Source organism: Notolepis coatsorum (assembly GCF_963971535.1).
Source record: "Notolepis coatsorum genome assembly, chromosome: 3".
Taxonomy (NCBI): Eukaryota; Metazoa; Chordata; class Actinopteri; order Aulopiformes; family Paralepididae; genus Notolepis; species Notolepis coatsorum.
This window is the reverse complement of record NC_140167.1, coordinates 71525747-71548258: the sequence shown is the minus strand read 5'-3', so window position 1 is coordinate 71548258 and position 22512 is coordinate 71525747. Positions and strand designations below refer to the sequence as shown.

Genomic DNA, 22512 nt, shown 5'->3' with positions numbered 1-22512 from the left:
GCGCCTTCCCATTAATGTAATAACAATAGTGTGAAAAATGAAAAATATACCTTCATTGATATATTCATTTGAACCTTCTACTAACTTATGTTGGAACCATCAGAAAGAGGAAAAGAGTGGAGAAAAATATTAACACCATCAAAAAAAAATAGAAATAAAAAAGAAAAGAAAAAAAGAGTGAGAATTAAAATAAAACTCATCAGAGAAAAAAGAAAATGAAATAAAAATGAATAAAGAGAAAAACAGAGACTTTTAGAGCTACATTATGCAAATCACTAAATCAATGGAGTAATTATTTAAAATATTAGAATAACCTTGTCATGCTTGTACCTTTAGATGTGGCTGATGTTTTTTTAAAGCCTTATTAAACTTACGTCATTGGATCATATGCATATACATACCGGATGTTAATGTTAAAGTTACAGGCCTTAGTTGTAGGAGTGCATTATATTCTAGAAGGTTGTAGAATACTCTTGTAAAAATCGTAAACACTGCTGTTATGTTCCAGAATGATCTTCCTACCCAGGAGTCATGACCTAATAGTATTTTCCGGAATATTCCATTGTGCCCCTGAGCAGTCGAGAGGAGTCCAGAATGTTCCAGAATGTTCCCAATGTCAATATTGGATTATTGTCTCCTCAGAGACCAGAAGTCTATAAATATAATGCCTTACGAACCGTATTAAACACCTTGTGCCTTGGTGTTGCCAGCATGCATATCATCTGTTGCTTTTGTTGAGCCATGGTAAAGTCATTCTAATAAGAGTACTAAAATACAAAGAGGAAAAAAATTGAGAAAAAGAGAAAGATGAGTAGGCTTATCTGATTCGAGCCGGCCCCGGGGGACCAGATCCATGTTGCTTCATGTAATCCTTGGCGTCTTTAGGCGTGCGTAATCCGTGCCTAATACCATCTTTCCCCAAGATCGATAGTAGTGCCGGGTACTTAAGGCTTGGTTTAAGACCTCTCTTGTACAATCTCTGCATCACATCCTTGTAGGGGACTCGCTGAGCGATGGCCTCCTTGCATAGATCTTCGTAGATAGATATTGAATTATCACCATATTTCAGTTTCCCCCTTTGATTGCGTGCCCCTCTGATGATGGCGTCTCTTATTACTGTCTTGCGCAGAGTAGCAATGATAACCCTCGGACCGTTGCCTCTTTGGTCTCGTGTACCGACTCTGTAACATTGGTCCACTATCGGCGCTGTGGGTAGGGTGTGGTTACCAAGGATCTCTGCTAACACAGTTGGAAAATTGTCGTCTGTGCAATTGACTGATTCATCCAGTCCCACAATACGGATATTATTTCACCTGTAGTAACGTTGGATCTCGAGCCGCCTCTCCATTGCTTCCTCTTCGATGTCTTGTATTTTCTTCCGAAACGCTTCTTCCACCTGTTTTATCTCCTTCGTTAACTCTGTAAATCCATCGTTAACGGTCTTCTCGTTCTCTTGGACCACCAGTGTAATTCCTATCACCGTTTTCTCCACAGCAGTGATTCGCTCGGCCTGTACAGCGGCCGCTTTTATAACCTCTTCGAATTTAGCATCGATGTGTGCTTTGAATTCATCTTTGAGTTCATCGATGTGTAATTTGAAAGCGACCATCTGATCCTTCCCTACTTGTATCTGATCTTTTATCAGGTTAGTCAGAGAATTGAAGTCGGGTTGTGTGATTTCACTGCTTGTGTCAGTTGACGTTGTAGGTGCGTTTGGGTACACGGTGGGTTTGATGTACATTTTCTTCTCAAATTCCTCTGCTTTATCTCTCACAGTATTTTTCCCCGCCGTTACCGTTATATTATTATTATTATTATTATTATTATTATTATTATTATTATTATTATTATTATTATTATTATTATTATTATTATTATTATTATTATTATTATTATTATTATTATTATTATTATTATTATTATTATTATTATTATTATTATTATTATTATTATTATTATATAATGATAATTTAATACACTGTGATATCATTAAGCGATATCTCACGACAGGCCATGGTATATTGTGATTCTATCACAGCTAAGGGGAGTTTGTTTGGCCCGATGTGAAGAGGACCACAATATATCACGGCCTGAAGTGAGCTATTGCTTTAATAAAAAACGGTCACCAAGTAAAGTAATATGAAAGTTATAGACACATTCCAGTTAAACAGTTTTATTCCTAATTTATAAATAATGCATACAAGAAAATAGGTCCTTCTGGCTGCTGTCTGCACATAGTGTGAGACATACACTAACGTCAAAGACAGTCTATGCAGTGGTGGAAAGTAACTAAGTATTTTTAGTCAAGTACTCTACTTAAGTACATTTTCGAGCTACTTGTACTTTATGTGAGTATTTTCATTTTAGGGAACGTTATACTTTTTACTCCACTACATTTCAAGGAACATATTGTATTTTTTTACTCCACTACATGTATCTGAACCCATCAGTTACTAGTTACTTTGAAGAAAAGGATTTTGTATAGAAAACATAATATATACAAAATAAAAAATGTATGAAGATTATGTATACGTTTACATTTGAAGCCTGTCAACTTCAAGAGGATGTAATCAGAGCAGCATAACTGGACCACATACCACTTTAACATAACCTTTAATCAGAGCAGCATAACTGGACCACCTACCACTTTTACTTAAGTATAATTTGAATGGAGGACTTTTACTTTTACCAGAGTACTCATTTACCTGGGTATTTCTACTTAGGAACTGTGTACTTCTTCCACCACTGAGTCTATGTAATGAGGAGATGGAGCGCTGAAGTAGTTTAGAATAAGGAAATCCATAACACTAAAGATGGAGGCAACAACGAAAAAAGCATTCAAAGAAAATATTAAATGTTATTATTGTTATATGATATGATTGTATGATTTTATGTTGAGTCAAATTAAAAAGTACTGCATTTTGAGGTGAAATGTGAGTTTTAAAGTGGTTTTCTCATGTCTTAAAATAATTGCTATTCTGGAGCCACACAGTCATACTGATATATATATATAAGCTGCTCCATTTAAGTGTAATGTCATGTAATAAAATGTGATATAATTAAGCAATAGCTCATTACAGGCCGTGGTATATTGTGATTATATCACAGCTAAGGGGCGTTAAAGAGGATCATAATATATCACAGCCTGAAGTGAGCTATTGCTTTAATAAAACGGTCACCAAGTAAAGTAATGTGAAAGTTATAGACACATTCCAGTTTAAACAGTTTTATTGCTAATTAAATAGATAATGTATACAAGAAAACAGGTCCTCCTGGCTGCTGCCTCCACATAGCGTGAGGCGGTGGCTGTGCAACGTACACTAACGTCAAAGAAAATCTATGTAATGAGGAAACGGAGCACTGCAGTTGTTTATTTTATGAACCTATGCATTTAAAATGCTGCACCCCCTCCTAAAACCTCTTAATTACATCAATATTGTGCTATCTGTATTACTGTATTATGTTTGTAGGTGAAATATTTACCTACCTAGTTTTTTCTTTCTTTCCAATTTTTTTCTCTTTTTTTTAAATGTAGACAAGCAATAACACAACACACAAAACAATAACCCCCCTCCAAGTCCCAACCCAACACACTCACACATCAGTCCACTCCCCGCACAATTACCCACAAGAAGACAAAAGAGGGAAGATAAATGAAAAGAGACGGGCGGGTGAAAAGAGGGGGGGATAATCCTCAGGAGGAGAAAATGAATCACAAAGAGGAGTTATTTCTATAATTCTCCAGGAGTCTCCAGTAGATTGCTCATGTACAGTACGCTAGACGGGTCTACCTACCTTGTTTAACAACCAGGAAATGCCCAAGAGAAAATTATTTATTGTACTTGAAATCCAGCTAAATCAGTTACGAAAACATACTCTTTTCAGTGAGTGAATCTCTTAGTCACAATATTGTGTATTTAAACTTATCACTTTGATGAGGCTTTAGTTTTAGGAGAACTTAACCTCTTCCACCCGTGGTGAAAATCTGCCTAAAATATATACCTAGGTAAATGGAATATTGCTCCACTTCTACAAGGACCATTTGCATATTCTTGGTATCTAGGGACATCTATGGACCTCAGGGAATGTATTCACAGTGTCAGAAATATTGTGTCTATTACTAGGCTTGCTTAAATTGTGATGAAACAAAGGAGAATATGAAGTATGATTTTTCTTTGCATCTTTGACAGTAAATAACACCATGCTAATAATGACCAAACATTAAAAACTGATCAGTACCTTCTTGAGATCATGTGTACAAAAAATATAAGGAAATTAATAAAGGGAAGATGATTAAACAGAAGGTTATGTAGATACAGTACTGAATTCTCTCATCCGGACCAATGCAATTTGAAATATTATTATAGAATATAGAATAGGAGGCTTATAAATGACCTTATTATAGCCAATTTGCACATTTATATATATATATACATATATTATCTTTCAAATGCCCGAGTTCAATTTGGATTTAGTATCACCAGGCGTGCATGAGAACAGATAATGAAATCTACTGTAATGTACAGTAGCTTTTAAATTTGTATCAGGGTGGCCCAATTTTGAAAAAAAAATCAAATCTAATTGTTGCTGAATGCTAACAATAGGGAAGAGAAACTAACTGCGTTTTCAAATTTGTCAAAAACATTACCTTTTGTGGCTTATTATCCCGAATAATAACATTTATTGATATAATTCATACAGAACTCTGAACCTTTTTTGACCTTTATTTTATTATTTTAGCGTTTTTACAATGCCCTAACCCCTAATTTTTTATTTTATTTAGGTAGTACAGCAGCACACACACACACTCACACACACAGCACTACGGGGGATCATTTTTAACTGACTTGAGAAATGGAGGCTCTAATTATTATTATTCATAGAGACTCTCGGTCTCGAGCAATAATAATTATTACAGCCTCCATTTTTCGTGGACGAAAAATATACCAGACTATATATATCAATTTTCCCGAAATAACGCTACCTGCCTCGACAAAATCCGTGCATTGGTTATCCAGATACATTAATTATCATCTCAGAATAAGTGGCTTTGTACAAGTGTTACAATCTATCGCGCGGGGCATTCTGCTGCTGCTGCTTGGTGCTTGGCCGCGCGTTAACCCTTTCACTGCCACACTACAGAAGGTTCGCCTTATAATGTGACATGATTACTACTATAAAATGAATGTATTGTAAAACAAAACATAATAGAATTCAGATTTGTTTCTCACAATTATTATAATTTTATTAAAATAAAAATAATCTTGATTTTTTTTTTTTTTAAAGCAATTTCACCCCCGGCCACCAGGGGGTGCAATGCACCCCCTGCACCCCCATAAACTCTGCCCATGCTTTTAACCTATTGCTAAACTAACATATTGATGATAATATTCATTCTACATGCTGTTGTGACATGTTAGTGATGTTAATACTTGAATACGTTTGAAATTAAAATCGCTAATTCAGTCAAAAAAATATTGATTTATGACCAGATGTCATTTCGGGACCGGTACTGGTCCCGTCGGGTGGAACAGGTTAAAGGAACATGCCAACATTTTGTGAAATTAGCTTACCGTCTTCTCCAGAGAGAGACAATAAGATAGATACCAGTTTCCTCTCTGTGCGTTCAGTAGAAAGCTATCTGGCTGCATGTTAGCATAGTTTAGCACAATGAATGGAAGCGGACAGTGCCCAAAATGTTGGCGTGTTCCTTTAAGGGTTTGTTTACAGTGGCTTCATGCTGCCCCCTGGTGGTCAGACAATTATTATTGCAAGTTCCAAAACATCCAATGTGCCAAAAGCGTAAAATGTCCTATTTATCTGTTAAAATCTTAATTTTGTCTGTCTGTGAATTCACACAGTTCTGTTTGGATCAGGTCTGTCTATCAGTCTGCTTGTCTGTATCTCTATCTATTTAGATCACTCTCTGTCTGTCTTCTCTGTTTTACTTCTAAAGTTCTGAATGTTTCACATCTTCACAGCCACCATCAGTGACTGTCAGTCTGTTTTTGGCACCAAGCACTTCAGACATTTAAAACCGGATGATGTTTCTACGGTCCTTTGATCTTGGTTTGGTTAAGCTTTTGATTCTACAGAGTTCCAAACATGCTCACTTGTGAATCACCTCTTATATCAATCAAGCCGATATCACGCCCCTGAGTGAAATACCTGCCAGCCCGCTACAGGACAGGACAGCATGTCAGCGTCGCAGGAAATGGCCATGACCCGGGCTCAAACCAGCAGCCACTGCAGTAGCAGGTACACAACCCACACATGTTATGGTTATGGTTAGTGTGGTTAAGGTTAGGGTTATGATTTGGGTGATGCTGTCAGCAAAGTGTGTCTCGGTAGTGATGAGGTCTGAAGCACTCGACTACCAACATGGCACCCTGTGTTTGATTCCCGGTGGGCAAGTGTATACAGGTAACCACAGAGACTACGGAGGGCCAAACACAGTGCATGGAGAACACACGCCTACAGGTGTCTGACTGTGAGGAACACGTGCAGAGTTGGGGGACATACAGCAAGTCCCAATATAGAAAACAGTATTTCTTTGTTAGATTGGGAGATTCAGTGTCTAGTTTTTAGAAGCTTTTTTGACGGTGAAAATGCAGTTTAGCACTCAGAGTGATTCTTCCTGTTGTGGAAGAAAATTCTGAATGTTTCCTTTCAGAAGAGGCCAGACTCATGCATGTGCTATAAATGGTTCAAGAATAGCTTTCAAATAAATGTGGGTATTCAATCGACAGGCGTATCTGTGCATCATGCATTTGCTCTTTATTGTTTATCATGAAGCACTTTCTTACTCGACTGCATTGCACAGTGCTCTATACATATTATTTACTTATTTTAGTTACTTGTACTTTTTCAGGAACATTTTTAAATTAAATTCTAGAATGAAATTATGTGGATGAGAACCCCCCACCCCCAACACCGGGAGACAACGCTACCTCTGAAAGCACCCATTCGTCTCGCAGTAGCAAAGGGGGAAGCTACTGACGTGATGATGACACATCTAATCTGCCCTGAGGAACTCCGTAAATTCCGTTCCTGATGTGTTCATTACTGGTCCACTGTAGTTTATATAGCCTGCTTCTTCTTCTGGGCTTTGTTGCCGAATTTACCGGCGGAGAGCAAAGCGAAGCGACTTGCAGACAGACATCCGACATTTATTGAATTCCGCTCCCCGAGGCGCTTATTTGAAAGAGTTCCCCTTTGTTGCAGATGGCCGTATCCAATTCAATAACGCTCAGCAAAACCCTGCGCTGTACCATTGCACCCCCCCTCCCTTTGTCTCTTTCTGTCTCTACCTCTCTCTCCCATCTCTTTACCCTGTATCCCTATCTCTGTCCTCCTCCATCTCATCCTCTCTTCCCCCTCTCTCTCTCTATTCCCCCTATCTCTCTCTCTTATCCTGTCTCTCCCCCCCCCCTATCTCTCTCTCCCTCTCTCTCTCTTTCCCACTTTCTCTCTCTTGTAGCTCTCTCTTTCCCTCTCTCTCTCTCCCCCCCCCCTCTCTCTCTCTCTCTCTCTCTCTCTCTCTCTCTCTCTCTCTCTCATATGCCAGTCTTTTGTGAAGAAAAAGAGCTTTTAGAAGCGTCACGCCGGCACCCGCTAACAGGGGGATTGTAGCCTGAGACATTCTGACACTGAGTGAAATCATTTAATTTCCATATCAAAGAGGACGTCGCAGGGACTTTTTTTTCAGAAAACCTGCACAATCCGAGAAGCGCTTCTCTCACGAACACACGGCTGTGGTATAGAAGGAGAGAGAGAGACAGAGAGAGAGAGGGAGAGAGAGATAGAGGGGGGGGGGGGGGAGAGAGAGAGAGAGAGAGAGAGAGAGAGAGAGAGAGAGAGAGAGAGAGAGAGAGAGAGAGAGAGAGAGAGATAATAGAGAGATAGAGTGATAGGGGGAGAGAGAGAGAGAGAGAGAGAGAGAGAGAGAGAGAGAGAGAGAGAGAGAGAGAGAGAGAGAGAGAGAGAGAGAGAGAGAGAGCATGGGAATGAGCAAGAGGCAGAGATAGAGGGAGAGGGAGGTAATGAGAGGAAGAGACAGAGAGAGAGACAGATGGAGAGGGAGAGGGGGGATGAGAGGAGAAGTAGAAGTCTTTATTTGTCATCAGATTAACACACACATGCGATGGGCGACCCACAGGAACACACACATGCACTGAGTCGCTGACGAAAGGTGCTCTGCACCTCCCATCCCGTCATCCTTCCGCCCAATGGCAGCCGGGAGCAGACAAGGGGTGCGGCGTGGGGCCGCGCCCGGGGACCAATCCAAGTGCTCCTGTCCGTCTTCATCAGGAACGTGACAGCGTTAGCGATCTGTTGTGCATGTTTTTCCATTGGGTTTATCTTATCGGGAGAAGAAACCCTTGCGAGCACGGGGGGAGAACATGCAAACTCCACACAGAAAGGCCCGGGAGATACCCCACCTGGTTAACTGGCAACACGGAAACCTGGGCCCTCATTCATCAACGTGTTCTACGCACAGATCTGTGCTTACCCTGTGCGTACGATCATTTCTAAGCAAAGAGTGGGATTCATCAATTTCGATTTGAACTTGACTCCGTGCTTACATCTACGCACAGGTCGGACCTGGCGTACCTCGCGCCCAGTGGTAGAATATCGTTACTACGCATAAGCACTCCTCAGTCCTGCATTAGTTTCAAGGCGGAAATAAGCTTCCGTGCATTAGTGTTCAACTTCTGTATGACCCGTAATTCATTATAGTTCATTGTAAAATAGCGACAGTAGTGTAATTATAACGGGCTCACACGCGAACAAGAGGTTGGCCTGCTTGTTTGGCACGGGGGGGCAGACGCAAAACACCAACCTCCAAACGCGATTAGATATTGTTTCGAATAAAAAGCTAATTATTTTGTGTGTCATGTTTCCAAATAAGATTGGTCACGAAATGCTTTCTACTTCAATTTGTTGGTTAGAATAGATGACCTCCGTTGAAACTTCACTGAGACTAACAGTCTATTTGTGAGCTCCCGCACAGATGTGATGATAATAATAATAATAACAATAATAATAATAGCTTCATTTTATATAGCGCCTTTCAAGAGACCCAAGGTCGCTTTACATAGATAGGGGGGGGGGAATAACAAAGTAACAAACATAGTGGACAGACACACAACATATATATATGATGATGGAATTCATTCAAGATCCTCTCCACCCTCGGGTCTTTGCCACCGCGGCACGGTCCATCGTGATATTGGAGATGGATCGACCAATAGACTGTTACTGTAGCTGTCAAAGCTCCATCACAAATGCAGTTATGTGAATAGAAAGGGATTCCACTCAGTCAATGTTGCGATGCGCATTTGCCTGATACATGTTATTGCTGGATGCCGGGAGGAAGGCGATGCTGAATGTTTTCAATTCATTAAATAAAACGGATACTTTTTGCAAGGGTTTACTGACTGTCATACAAATGATCAACCAACTACATACTGTAACTTTTCAGTGCACGTTCTTATTTACATTGTGACAACAGCCTTGTGAGTTCCCGCAGTGACCCGCACACAGACATGATGGAATTCAAGTTCATGTTTGTATTGATCACATATAGGCAGGCTACACATGGCGTATATAGGCTACATCATACATGGCAGTAAGATTCATTGTTCTTGTATAGCTCTCGTATTATTGTTTATGTAGGCTACCCAATACTGACATCAAAATGGATTGTAGTATGCCTCTAGAAATCATATGCCGCAGGTAGAAAATTGACGGGAGATCCATCGCGATTTGGAATCAAATTGAGGAGAACTTTAATCCCTGGGTATTAATCAAACAACACGGGAAAAGGCAGTCATATTCCAGCGCGGTCTTTATTAGCCGACAACAAAATAGATGCCTCTAAAAATCATATAGCCAATCGAACACAAAGGCATTCATATTACAGCACGGTTATAATGACACACAACCAACGCCAAACAGTGGTCAACGAACGGTCTTTATTAGTATTTTGAGCTGTCCAGGCAGAATTGCAGCAATGGTCTTAGGGAGCCGTTGATATCTGACATCACCGTTTACAAATCCGCCTTTTATTTATCCCATAATACGCGATAGTGTCTTCTTGGTTCGACAGCAGTGAATTCTCCGTGGAGTTTCTCAGAGTACCGCTCGGGTCAGTCCATTATTTCACATCCCATGGGGGGTGTTTCCTCACTTTCATGACCATATATGGATAATCATGCACGAGCATTGACGGTAGAACAAAGTTATACGGAGGAGCGTAGAGCCTGCGTACGCACCGTGTGATGAATCCCGACTTCCCTGTGCGTACACTAGTTCTACATTCCGTGCTTACGTGTGGAAATAGAACATATTCTACGTCCACGTTGATGAATGAGGGCCCAGGTTAGGTGGGACTCGGAAATATTACCAACTACGCAAGTGGGGCCTGAAAGGTTTGGGGACCACTGCCCCAGAGGATGGAACACTATCCTCTTTAATTTCCTCACAAACCACCTGCTGAGAGTCTCCCCCCCCACCCTCCTCTAACAAAAGCGGATGACATTGAAACAGCTGATAATAACGACATATAGAATAGATGTAACGATAACACTGTGGTGGATGTGTTCCTGCCCTGTGATTCTCACCAGCAGGTTGACTGACTCGATGACGTCCAGAAACACCTCGTTCTTCCTGTACTTGATCCCCTCGGACCTCCAGGACACAGCGTTGGTGACGGTGGCGGGGGGGCGGGGGGCACCCGTGTCCAGCTTGTGTCCTTCCTGGGTGATGTATCTGACGGACATGAGGGAAGGTTAGGAAACAGAGAGAGAGAGAGACTTCCTATGGTAGGTACACACACATACAGCTCATCTCTGGGAAACAGTACAGTAGATTACTTTATCACTGACCTCAGCCTGGTGTCTCTCAGAGTGTTCACAGTCAACCCACTAACACCCCTGTCAGACCACAGCAAAACCACTGTCTATCTGAACAGATCAACACCCAACCAGGAAGTATCAAAACCAAACAAGCTACACACTATTAAAAAATACTACAAATGGAAAGAAAGTAGTATAGAAGCATTCCAAATTGCTATCAAGCAACAATAGGTCCAATCACGTTTAGACCAATTCCTGGAAAAAAACGTCCAACACAATAGCAAAAGTGTAAACGGGGCGGTAGAAAACCTCAATATTATATTTTACCTTACAGCCTCCTTATCCAACCTAAAGGGTTAAAAGCGAGGAAGAATAAAAATGTAAATAGAAATATGCATGGCAAATGGTATGATAATGAAAATTTCACAAAATTGGACAAACACCAAATTGAGACTCCATGCAGAATTTTGCAAATCCATTCTCCACACCCAACGGAAATATGCATGCAGAGCAGAACTAGGAAGATACCCACTAATTATCAAAATCCAAAAGAGAGCATTTCAATTCTATAATCACCTAAAAGAAAGTGACCCAGTGCGGCGGCTGAGTGGCGCAGTGGGCAAGGCGCTCGCCACTAACGCAGGAGACGCTGGTATCGAGCCCAGCTCTCGGCGTTGCTACCGGCTTGGCCGGCCGTCATACTAACACAATTGGCAGTGTTAGAGGGTGGGAAAGCCGGTGGGTGGGGATTGGATGTTGTGGACAGCGACTCCTACAGGTCGGTTGGGTGACGCCGGTGCGGCGGAAACAGGAAGTATCGGGGGCAGCGTGAGCCTCCCACGCGTTACTCCTTGCCACTGAGAGTTCGAGCTGCTGCGGTGAAAAGATGCGACAGGCTGCCTCCTCGTGTACCGGAGGGGACACGTGATGCAAGGCTTCTATCCTCACTACAGCCGACCAGTGGGAGGCATAGTCTAGCAACGTTCAAGACAGGGGAGGGAAGAATTGGATAATATGAAATTGGGATGGGAGAATTTTTTTTTAAAAAGTTGGTAAAAAAAAAAGTTACCCAGACACACTCCATAACAAAGCCCTCACCTACATAGAGACCCTAGAGCAGGGAGGGGCAACTGGCGGCCCGCGGGCCGCATGCGGCCCTCACCGACGCTCCATGCGGCCCCAGGCCAATATTTATAAAAAATAAATAAATAAAAAATTCAATTTTTTTTTTTTTTTTTTTGCATTCGACTAAGAGGTTGGCAGTCGACTATGGCTCCTTTCGATCGATTAGTCGACTATTCGACTAATAGGGGTCAGCCCTAGTATTGACATATTCAACACTGTTGAAAGTGCCGTGCAGCAATATGGGGGGTTTGATAAACTGTCCGCTGTTGTTACCGATGGAGCACCCGCAATGAAAGGAAAACACACAGGATTCGCCGGGCTTCTAAGGCAGAGTGGCGTTGAGTGTCCAATGCTGCACTGCATTATACATCAGGTAAGTTCGCTAACATAATTTCCATCTATTGTGGGTCACTAATAATCAGGGGTGCAGTGGTCATGCCATGCGGTACCATGCCGTCCCAGCACTTTTCTGAGCAGAAGTACGCGCACGGATGTGCACGCGCGTGCACACACAAATTAAACGTTATTTAATCTGATGCAGATCGCATGCACAAACATTGAAGTGGACATTCCTTCTATTGTGCGCTAACAGGAGAAACAACAAGTGTCTCATTAAAGACAGAACCATTATTGACCCACTGTGGGGGAAGGTAAATGTCATGCCAGTTTGATAAAGGGTCAATGGGAGGCACTCAGGAATGTTTTGTTTAGTAGCAGGCTAAAAGTTTATACATTTAACAAAATCATTTATTATTGCACTTTTGATTTACTGTTGTAGTGAAATGCAGCAGGAATGCTGCTTTGTGTTTGTTGAGCAGTGGGCTTTAAGTTCATACATTTATTTTAATAGAAGCCTTAATTATAATTTGTCATTTTTGTATATATTTGGGTTACACAGCAATACTTTCAAATTCAGCTGTATTTTTTAATTCATAAAGTTGAAATTAAGCATTACTAAATGTGTTTGAAATGGAATAAAAACAATGTTACAACAAATTATAATAATTTATAATTGCCTTATTTATCACATCTGTGACTATTATGGGCTATTTGAGTGATGGGGTACTACTGGCGGGACTGCCAATAAACAATGCGGCCCCCCAGATTGAGTGTGGACATTTTGTGGCCCTCACCATATACAAAGTTGCCCACCCCTGCCGTAGAGAGATGCCCACTCAGCCAGTTGGTTCTGGGACTATGCTCACAAACACAAGCAGAGCCACCAGACAGAAACCACACTGGACTAAACCAAATTATAAGAAAACTAAAAGAAAACTATTTGACACATTGGAAAGAATCAACCCAAAACCAGAGCAAATTGGAATGCTATTTGGCCCTAAACAGAGAGTACACAGTGGCAGAATACCTGAGCACTGTGACTGACCCAAAACTAAGGAGATCCTTGACTAGGTACAGACTCAGCTAGCACAGCCTAGCCATCGAGAAAGGCCGCCATAGGCAGACCTGGCTCCCAAGAGAGAACAGACGAGACGAGGTGGACTATACCAAGACATCAGAGACATATACTTCCCACAAATTGCAAACATCCGAAAATACTTTGACAGGGTTCCCACAGACATTGCAAAATGAAATTCAAGGACTTTTAAGTACTTTTCCAAGCACTATATATTTTTTTCAAGGATGTCACTCGAAGGATACAATTCACTTTTAAAAGCTGTTTTTTTTAAGCATCTTCTTGGCCTGCTTGCCAGCTAGAGCAAGCTAGAGCATCACGCACGAAGAAATGAGGAAAAGCAGTTGCAGTGCGCGAGACAGCGACTCGTCAGATTTCTTGATTCAGAACAATTTGATCATGGATGAACAAAACATTCAATGTGAATGGTTGATTTGAATTTCAAGGACTTTTTAAGCACCTTGTTAAAATTGGCTGTTTTCAAGAAATTCCAGGCCTTGACTTATTTATTTTTTATTTTCTTTGCACTTTAACCGTTTCTGCGCCAAGAACGAGTTTACTCGTTATTGCCCGCCATGCGTTCAGCGCCAGAAACGAGTTTACTAGTTTTTGGGATCGTTATTTAGTTTATTCGCTATATCTATTCATAATTCATAGCTGCAGCCTCTGATATACCCTTCAGAGCCTGTCTGAGCTGGCAGACGGTCAACACCGCCCTCTACTGCCAGGCGGAGCTATTGCATCTCATTGAAAATGGGCTGTTGTGTTTTAGGAGCCGATCTGAGCCGGGCGGGCGGGGTTTAAATACTCAACGATGGCATCGAACAGTAACTCCGCCCGCCCGTCATTGTTAAACGGTCGGTAGTGTGGTACGGACCTCCATGAGCATTATTTGGAATTGCAATCAGATATTTGGATTATCTCTTTTGCATTACATCAGATACAAGGTAAGAACATTATATATAAATTTGATCGTTGATCTGAAATTAATTTCTACCGCGATCACAGCTATCTGTGTGGACCGTGTATGGCTGTTTACCGTTGGCTGCGGTGGGGGGGGGGGCGAGCGCCCCGCTACGACGGTCATTTCATGTATGGACGAGGAGACATAATAATAATAATCTAGCGTTGATTTCAGGATGACTAGATAATCAGTCAAAAAATTACAACGTGATGACTGGATTACAGTAAAATGCCTTTTTCTCTTCTTTTTCCTGGAATTACTGAAAAACACCCAAACCATACTCTATTCAAAGCGGTATCAAACGGAAATGTACGGATGAAAAAACAATCTGTCTCTGGCATGTTGACTAGAAGCAACACACTGAGACTCGACGGCGTTATTAGACCCATAGATATAATATAAGATATATTTTAAGCACTTGCAAATGTCACAGTCTAAAACTATATCCATTGAATAAAGACCTGGCGATGAATGGGGTATCAGCGCCCCCTGCTGCTGGCGGTCAATGTGTTAAGCACTTCAAGGACCTTGTGCGAACCCTGCTTTGAAAACATAACGCAAATAATGCAAAACTCCCATACCTACTGGGTGAAATACAACAATGTGCAAACACAGAAGCAAGATTTTTTTTTTATCAACTTTTTCTCCTCCTATTTTTCTGTATTTTTCTGCCATCCCAATTTTTGTCGTTATGCCAATACCCCCCTCCCCTTCCTGGTTGTTGCACGCATTTGCCCCCTACTTGCCGGTCTAGGGAGCCCTGAAGTCTATCACATGCTTCCTCCGATACATAGGAGACAGCCAGCAGCCTCTTTTTACCTGAAAGCGCGGACTCTCATTGGTGAAGTGTAACGCGTGGGAGGATCACACTACCTTCACCAGTTCCTTCCCTTGCTGTGCAGGCGTCCTGACCGACCTGTAGGCGTCGCTGTTTACAACAACCAGGATACCACCCACGGCTTCCCACCCGCTGACACTGCCAATTGTGTCAGTATGACGACCGGCCAAGCCGGAGGCACCGCTGACAGCCGGATTCAATACCAGTGTCTCTGCGGTGGTAGACAGACGCTTAGTCCGCTGCGCTACCCGGCCGCACCAGCAGCAAGATTTGTGAGATGCTGTGACAAGAAAAGGACATCCAATGGAATACAACCACCAAAAAGACTGTCAATCACACAATAATTCCTTCACTATCTGTACTGTACTGATCTGTTTGATTGTTTTGCTTTGTTTTGTTTGTTTTAACACTGGATTTGGCAATGTAAATGTATATTTCCCATGTCAATAAAGCCCCTTTGAAATGAACAGAGATAGAGAGAGAGAGAGAGAGAGAGAGAGAGAGAGAGAGAGAGAGAGAGAGAGAGAGAGAGAGAGAGAGAGAGAGAGAGAGAGAGAGAGAGAGAGAGAGAGAGAGAGAGAGAGAGAGAGAGAGAGAGAGAGAGAGAGAGAGAGAGAGAGAGAGAGAGAGAGAATGGTGATAGAAAAACCTGTGGCTTGATTTTTATCATTCATAATTACCTTCAATTCTGTTCTACTACTAATAATACCTTCAATACGGCTCTACTACTAATAATACCTTCAATACTGCTCTTCTACTAATAATACCTTCAATACTGCTCCACTAATAATACCTTCAATACTATTCTACTACTAACAATACCTTCAATACTGCTCTACTAATAATAATACCTTCAATACTGCTCTTCTACTAATAATACCTTCAATACTGCTCTACTAATAATAATACCTTCAATACTGTTCTAATAATAATAATACCTTCAATGCTGCTCTACTACTAATAATACCTTCAATACTGTTCTACTACTAACAATACCTTCAATACTGTTCTAATAATAACAATACCTTCAATACTGTTCTACTACTAACAATACCTTCAATACTGTTCTACTACTAATAATACCTTCAATACTGTTCTAATAATAATACCTTCAATACGGTTCTAATAATAATACCTTCAATACTGCTCTACTACTAACAATACCTTCAATACTGTTTTACTACTAATAATACCTTCAATACTGTTCTAATAATAATACCTTCAATACTGTTCTACTACTAATACATTCAATACTGCTCTACTACTAACAATACCTTCAATACTGCTCTACTACTAACAATACCTTCAATACTGTTCTACTAATAATACCTTCAATACTGTTCTACTAATACCCTCAATACTGCTCTACTACTACTAATACCCTCAATACTGCTCTACTACTAATATCAACCCAGCTATGTCTCCATCAATATCAAGTGTGGACTGTGGACAGACTGTGTTTTGGTGTAATTCCATAATTCCACCAAAAATTCCAGAAAGTTCCACAGGTCAATAAACTTTGTCCGTTGTTTAAAGTAAACACACAGCGCACACAACACCAAGTATCAACATTCATGAAACGCAAAGAATAGCCTCATGTTACAAAGTGCAGCCACAAGAACACAAGTCCATAGTAGTGCTATTGGTTTGCTGAGGGCAGTAATGGCAGAGGTCACAGAACTCCTTTCATAGTGTGCTCTTTGGCTGATCAGGGATCTGTATCTGTGGCCAGGGAGGGTCATGTACTATGTGTTTTGAGAAGAAAGTTGGGCAACGTTGTTTTTTCTCTCTCCATATACACTAGTAGAGTATTTAGACATTTTCAGTCGACTAACAGTCATAGATACCATATAGATACCACTAAGATACAAATCAAATTAAATGTATTTGTAAGGCCCAACAACACGCGTTAATGTCCCCATGGGCCGGACACATCTTCACATCTTCACAAGTCAAGAAGAAACATCACAATAAGTCAAGAAACAAAACAAGAACACCAACAAATTTAAAATAAATGCAAAATAAATGAATGCAATGCGAACACTCCCAGACATACCCCACGCGAAGGTAAGGAAAAACTCACTAAAACCTAGCAATAGGAAAAAATGCATGACAGGCAATGTGGAGGAGAGAAACCTTAGAAGGGCCAATTCAAGGGGGGGATCTCCCTTCTTAGATGTCGGTGATAGTAGTGTTGCAGACGGACAGTTGGTAAGCATGCACTCATGTGTGTAGTGAAACACAGATGAGTGCATGCAATAGCAACTGAACATTTAGAAAAATTTAAGATAGAGCTGATAGCGATAGCAACTGAACATTTTGAAAGATTAAAGATAGAGCTGATAGCGGATCTATTTGAGGCACAGGGGCGGCGCAAAGAGGGTCGCGTCCTCCCCGTCTTAATCACGGGACGTTCAACACTCCGGTCATAACTCCGAGACAGCCGAGATACCCATGTACATGTCGAAATACTTCCCAAAAGTCAGTGAATTCCACAACCACAACACCAGAGGGAGTTCCACAAATCATGTTCAACCCAGATTCGGCTCAAACAAGGGGCTAAACACGTTTCGTCCCTACCCTCCTTCAAAACCACTCTCAAAGAGCACATACGGGAGGCTGCAATTCTAAACTGGCCCCGGTAAATGTTCAAACCACCCCCCCACCCAACCCCCTCCAATGTACAGTTTCTTCCCCCTCGAATGTATATATTTTCTTTTATGATCTCTGTCTCTTAAACAGTACTGTATATTTGTATATTATCTTGTATGTCATAAATGTCTGGATGAAACTGTACTGTATATCTGTATGTCGTGTATGCCATAAATGTCATGATGAATTGAAAATGGGGGACCCTGATGTAAACAAGACGAAAGTCTTTCTCTATTCTTCTGTCTTTCTGTATTGAGTCGTACTGTATTGTACCCATTCTGCAATTTGTTAATAAAGTTTTCAATCAATCAATCAATAGGATGCACTTGAATGTAACACTCAAGCTTGATACTATTTGATTTGAACAATTTGAACAATTGAACAATGCCACTGACCCTTTGCTGACTTGTTTTTCACAATTTGTAAGTCGCATTGGATAAAAGCATCAGCTACATGACAATCTAAATGTACTCTTACTAGTTACGCTGCTGGCCAGTATGACGACCAGTGTCTTTATACCTGTATCACTGTACAAATTAATAGTACAACTCTGTATAATATACATCTGATTAGCACTATTACTCAGTAGTACTCATTTATATATTGTATACCCAGTTTAATCACCTGGGTGGTACATTGTATATTACTATTGCACTGCACTGTTGCATTTGCCAAACTTATTTAAATTGTACTGTACTTGTGCTGTATAATGACAATACATTTTAATCTAATCTAATCGAATCGAATCTATTAGGACACCATTGCATTGTTTGTATAGGTAATGCCTTGTAAATCCATAAGGGCACCTTGGGTGCATGACGCTGATAAAAAAGAATCAATCAATCAATCAATGAAAACGTAACACACTCACTCCTGCAGGATCTTGCTGTCTGTGGTCTGTGGGTAGCCGAAGTCCATCAGCTCATCCATCAGCTCGTAGATGATGACAAAGTTATCTCTGATGCTCTCCTCCTCCAGCTCCTTAAAGTACTCTGAGAACACCTGCATGGACAAGAGAGGACACTCTTGAGAGACAAGAGAGGACACTCTTGAGAGACAAGAGAGGACACGCTGAGAGACAAGAGGACACTGACACCTGCAGAGAAAAGAGAGGACACTCTGAGAGACAAGAGGACACTCTGAGAGACAAGAGGACACTGACACCTGCAGAGAAAAGAGAGGACACTCTGAGAGACAAGAGGACACTAACACTCTGCGAGACAAGAGAGGACACTCTGCGAGACAAGAGAGGACAATCTGAGAAAAGAGAGGACAATCTGAGAAAAGAGAGGACACTCTGCGAGACAAGAGAGGACACTCTGAGAGACAAGAGAGGACACTCTGAGAGACAAGAGAGGACACTCTGAGAGACAAGAGAGGACACTCTGAGAGACAAGAGAGGACACTCTGAGAGCACCTGCAGAGACAAGAGATGACACTCTGAAAGACAAGAGAGGACACTCAGAACACATGCAGACAAGAGACACTCTGAGAACACCTGCAGGGAAAAGAAAGGACACTCTGAGAGCACATGCAGAGACAATCCATTTATGTAATAGTGGTTTTCTGCTTAACACAATCTGCGCCGGAAACGAGTATACTCGTTATTGTCCGCCATGCGTTGAGCGCCAGAAACGAGTTAACTCGTTTTTGGGATCGTTATTTTATTTATTCGCTATATCTATTCATAATTCATAGCTGCAGCCTCTGGTATACCATTCAGAGCCAGTTCTATACAACGATGGCATCGAACAGTAACTCCACCCGCCCGTCATTGTGAAACGGTCGGTAGTGTGGTACGGACCTCCACGAGCATTATTTGGAATTGCGATCAGATATTTGGATTATCTCTTTTGCATTACATCAGATACAAGGTAAGAACATTATATATACATTTTATCGTTGATCTGACATTTATTTTTCGACCCCGATCACAGCTATCTGTGTGGACCGTGTATGGCTGTTTACCGTTGGCTGCGGTGGGGGTAAATTTTTCTCGTCTTTTTCCTGGAATTACTGAAAAACACCCAAACCATACTCTATTCAAAACGGTATAAAACGAAAATGTACAGATGAAAAAACAATCTGTCTCGGGCATGTTGACTAGAAGTAACTCACTGAGACTCGACTGCGTTATTAGACCCATAGATATAATATAAATAGAGGTGGGCATAGATAATTTTTTTTAATCTAGATTAATCTATCTGCAATCCTGGAGTTAATCTAGATTAAAATGGCTCATTTGAAGTCTGCCGAAGGCATTCAAAATATGTGTGTTCTACCCAAATAATGACCAGAAGTAAATCCTTACTTTTTCTTTCCTCCTTACGTTTCTCAGGCCAGGTGGCCCATTACACCATGAGCCCATCTCCCGTTTCCAAAATGCATTACAGACTGTTTGAAAAAGCTGTTTTGCTACGATAATTGGTAATGAAATATCAAAATAATGTTCAATAAGATGTACTTGTGTTTAATAAATTGTTTTACAATTTAAATCCTCTAATATTGGACGGGTCTTGTATTTACCTCAGCTGCAAAGAGCACCAGGCCTTTATTAGAGAGAGGCTTATATAAGAGGCAGGCCTTAATTTCTAAAAATGACACTCATGGACATAATCCATTCTATTTTTTAATACATACATTGTCTGTCTACATTTATTTAGACTAACATTGGTATTTAAATATTGAGTGCAGTTGAGTAATTGTGAAACTGTGGTGGATTAACGTAATTCTCACACTAAAGATGGAACTGTCTATACTAGGTTGCGGGGCCCGCACGGACAATTTTGCGTGTGGTACCTTCTTGACTCTACCTTAGTCGAATCGAGTTGATAACAATAACATGCTGTAGCTTTAGCTAACGCTATCATAGCCATCATGATCTGTAATGTCAACTGGACAACGCCAGCCCCGCCTGCCAACGCCATATAGATAGCGAACGTTATAACGTTTACAAACGAAGCCAACATCATCCAGCCGACACCACAGATCTAGCTATGATAACGTTAGCTAACGCTAATGCTAACGCCAACGAGAGGGATTGAATGATTGATTGATTTGATTTAGTCATAAACATATACAGATCATATGTTACAGAGACGGTGATGTCTCAACTATACCTGGGGAAATACAGACCCCTACTAATATACCCTGCAATACTTCGCGCCGTCGACAAACAAGGAGCAAAAGTTCTCCTCAAATCGCCTGAAGAGGCAGCCAAATTCCTGTCTGAACAGGAGCAGATTAGTGTATAAATGGCCTTTTAAATCTCAGTTATGCAAGGTCACCATATAGTACAACCTTAATAATCGAGGATTTGGGACAGAGAGACCTACGTGCTCAGAGTTTTTGAATGCTTTCCCCGACGTGTATATTATTGCGGACATATTGGATTTAAGATTGGATCACTCCAGAACATACTGGAACATTCAGACAATGTAAAAATGACATATTGGAATAATCTAGAACATCGAAGCATTCTTTGATATATGGAGCATTCTGGAATATCAGCAATACGTGGTCATTCATTCTACCAGAAGCCCCTCGGGGGAATAATCAACAGCTATCTAGATGCAAAACCACAGAGCCATCATAGCCGGCCGGCTGAAAGATCACTCTACACAACGATCATCGCCCACCCCGGTCGGGGGAAATGCTGCATATACGTATTTAAAAATAGTTTTTTATTAATGGGAAATAATTTCACTACTTCTCCAATTAATACTTTAGATGTTTAAGCATAGCAATGCTCTTTTAAGATCTAAGTTAATGTTCTCTTCCTTTTACTTGTTTTTTTTTTCTTTCTTTTTCATCCGCTCTCTCTGATTTATTGAGGCTCTCTCTTCAGTTCAATACCTTCATATTATTCATGGGTTACTATAAATTACTATAAATTACAAGTTCATATAAAATGTAAGTGATTAAGGCATGACAATTGAAGCTTATTTTTGGTCTTTATTTTTAGTTTATCTCATTTAAATTTTTATTTATTTATTTTTTACGGGTAAGTGGCCAAGCCACAGTCGACATTCTACTTATGGTAGAATTTAGAGTGTTAGATCCTATGGTATACATAGGAATGTTAAGGATAATTGGATCATTCTGGGATATCCGGTGGTGCAAGGGAGAGAGTCATACGCAAAGGTTGTGTTCATGGAACACAATCCTGTACGACTCTCGGTGGGAGGGAAGGGTAGGGGATTTTTATTTGTATATATGTATGTTTTTAAGCTCGGCTCTCAACGGGACCTCACTAGTGGGATGTATATCTAGTATTGCCTCGCACTCTAGAAGCATTACCAAAAATTACAATGCAACATGTATAGACTATGGCTAGTTTGAATATAATGATATGGAACACCGGGGGAATAAATAACCAACTTAAACGCAAAAGCGTGCTCACACTGATGAAAAAAGAACATGTGGACATTGCTCTGCTAAGCGAAACACACATTCTAGGGAAAGACATAGGTAAATTAGCGGACAACATATACCATAATATCAGTCACTCCTCTATCGGTACGAGAACTCGGGGTGTAGCAATAGTCGTTAAACGTAAGTTGAATATTGTACTAAAGGGAGTATGGTCTGATGTAGAAGGTCGGATAACTATAGCTAAGATTGAACATAAGAACAGGAAAATAGCGTTGATAGCGGTATA

At 40.8% G+C, this 22512-nt stretch overlaps 1 protein-coding gene across 1 annotated transcript in view; it reads right to left on the bottom strand.

The window, feature by feature from the left end:
* Positions 1-7599: 7599 nt before the first annotated feature.
* LOC311225852 (AP-1 complex subunit mu-1-like) overlaps positions 7600-22512 on the bottom strand; it is a gene marked incomplete at both ends in the record, with an annotated part of 31248 nt that continues 16335 nt past the window's right edge. The window contains 3 exons of the mRNA XM_084311244.1: positions 7600-7614; positions 10626-10773; positions 18724-18854. Coding sequence (XP_084167370.1) covers positions 7600-7614; positions 10626-10773; positions 18724-18854 — 294 coding nt within the window. The remainder of the gene's footprint in view (positions 7615-10625; positions 10774-18723; positions 18855-22512) is intronic.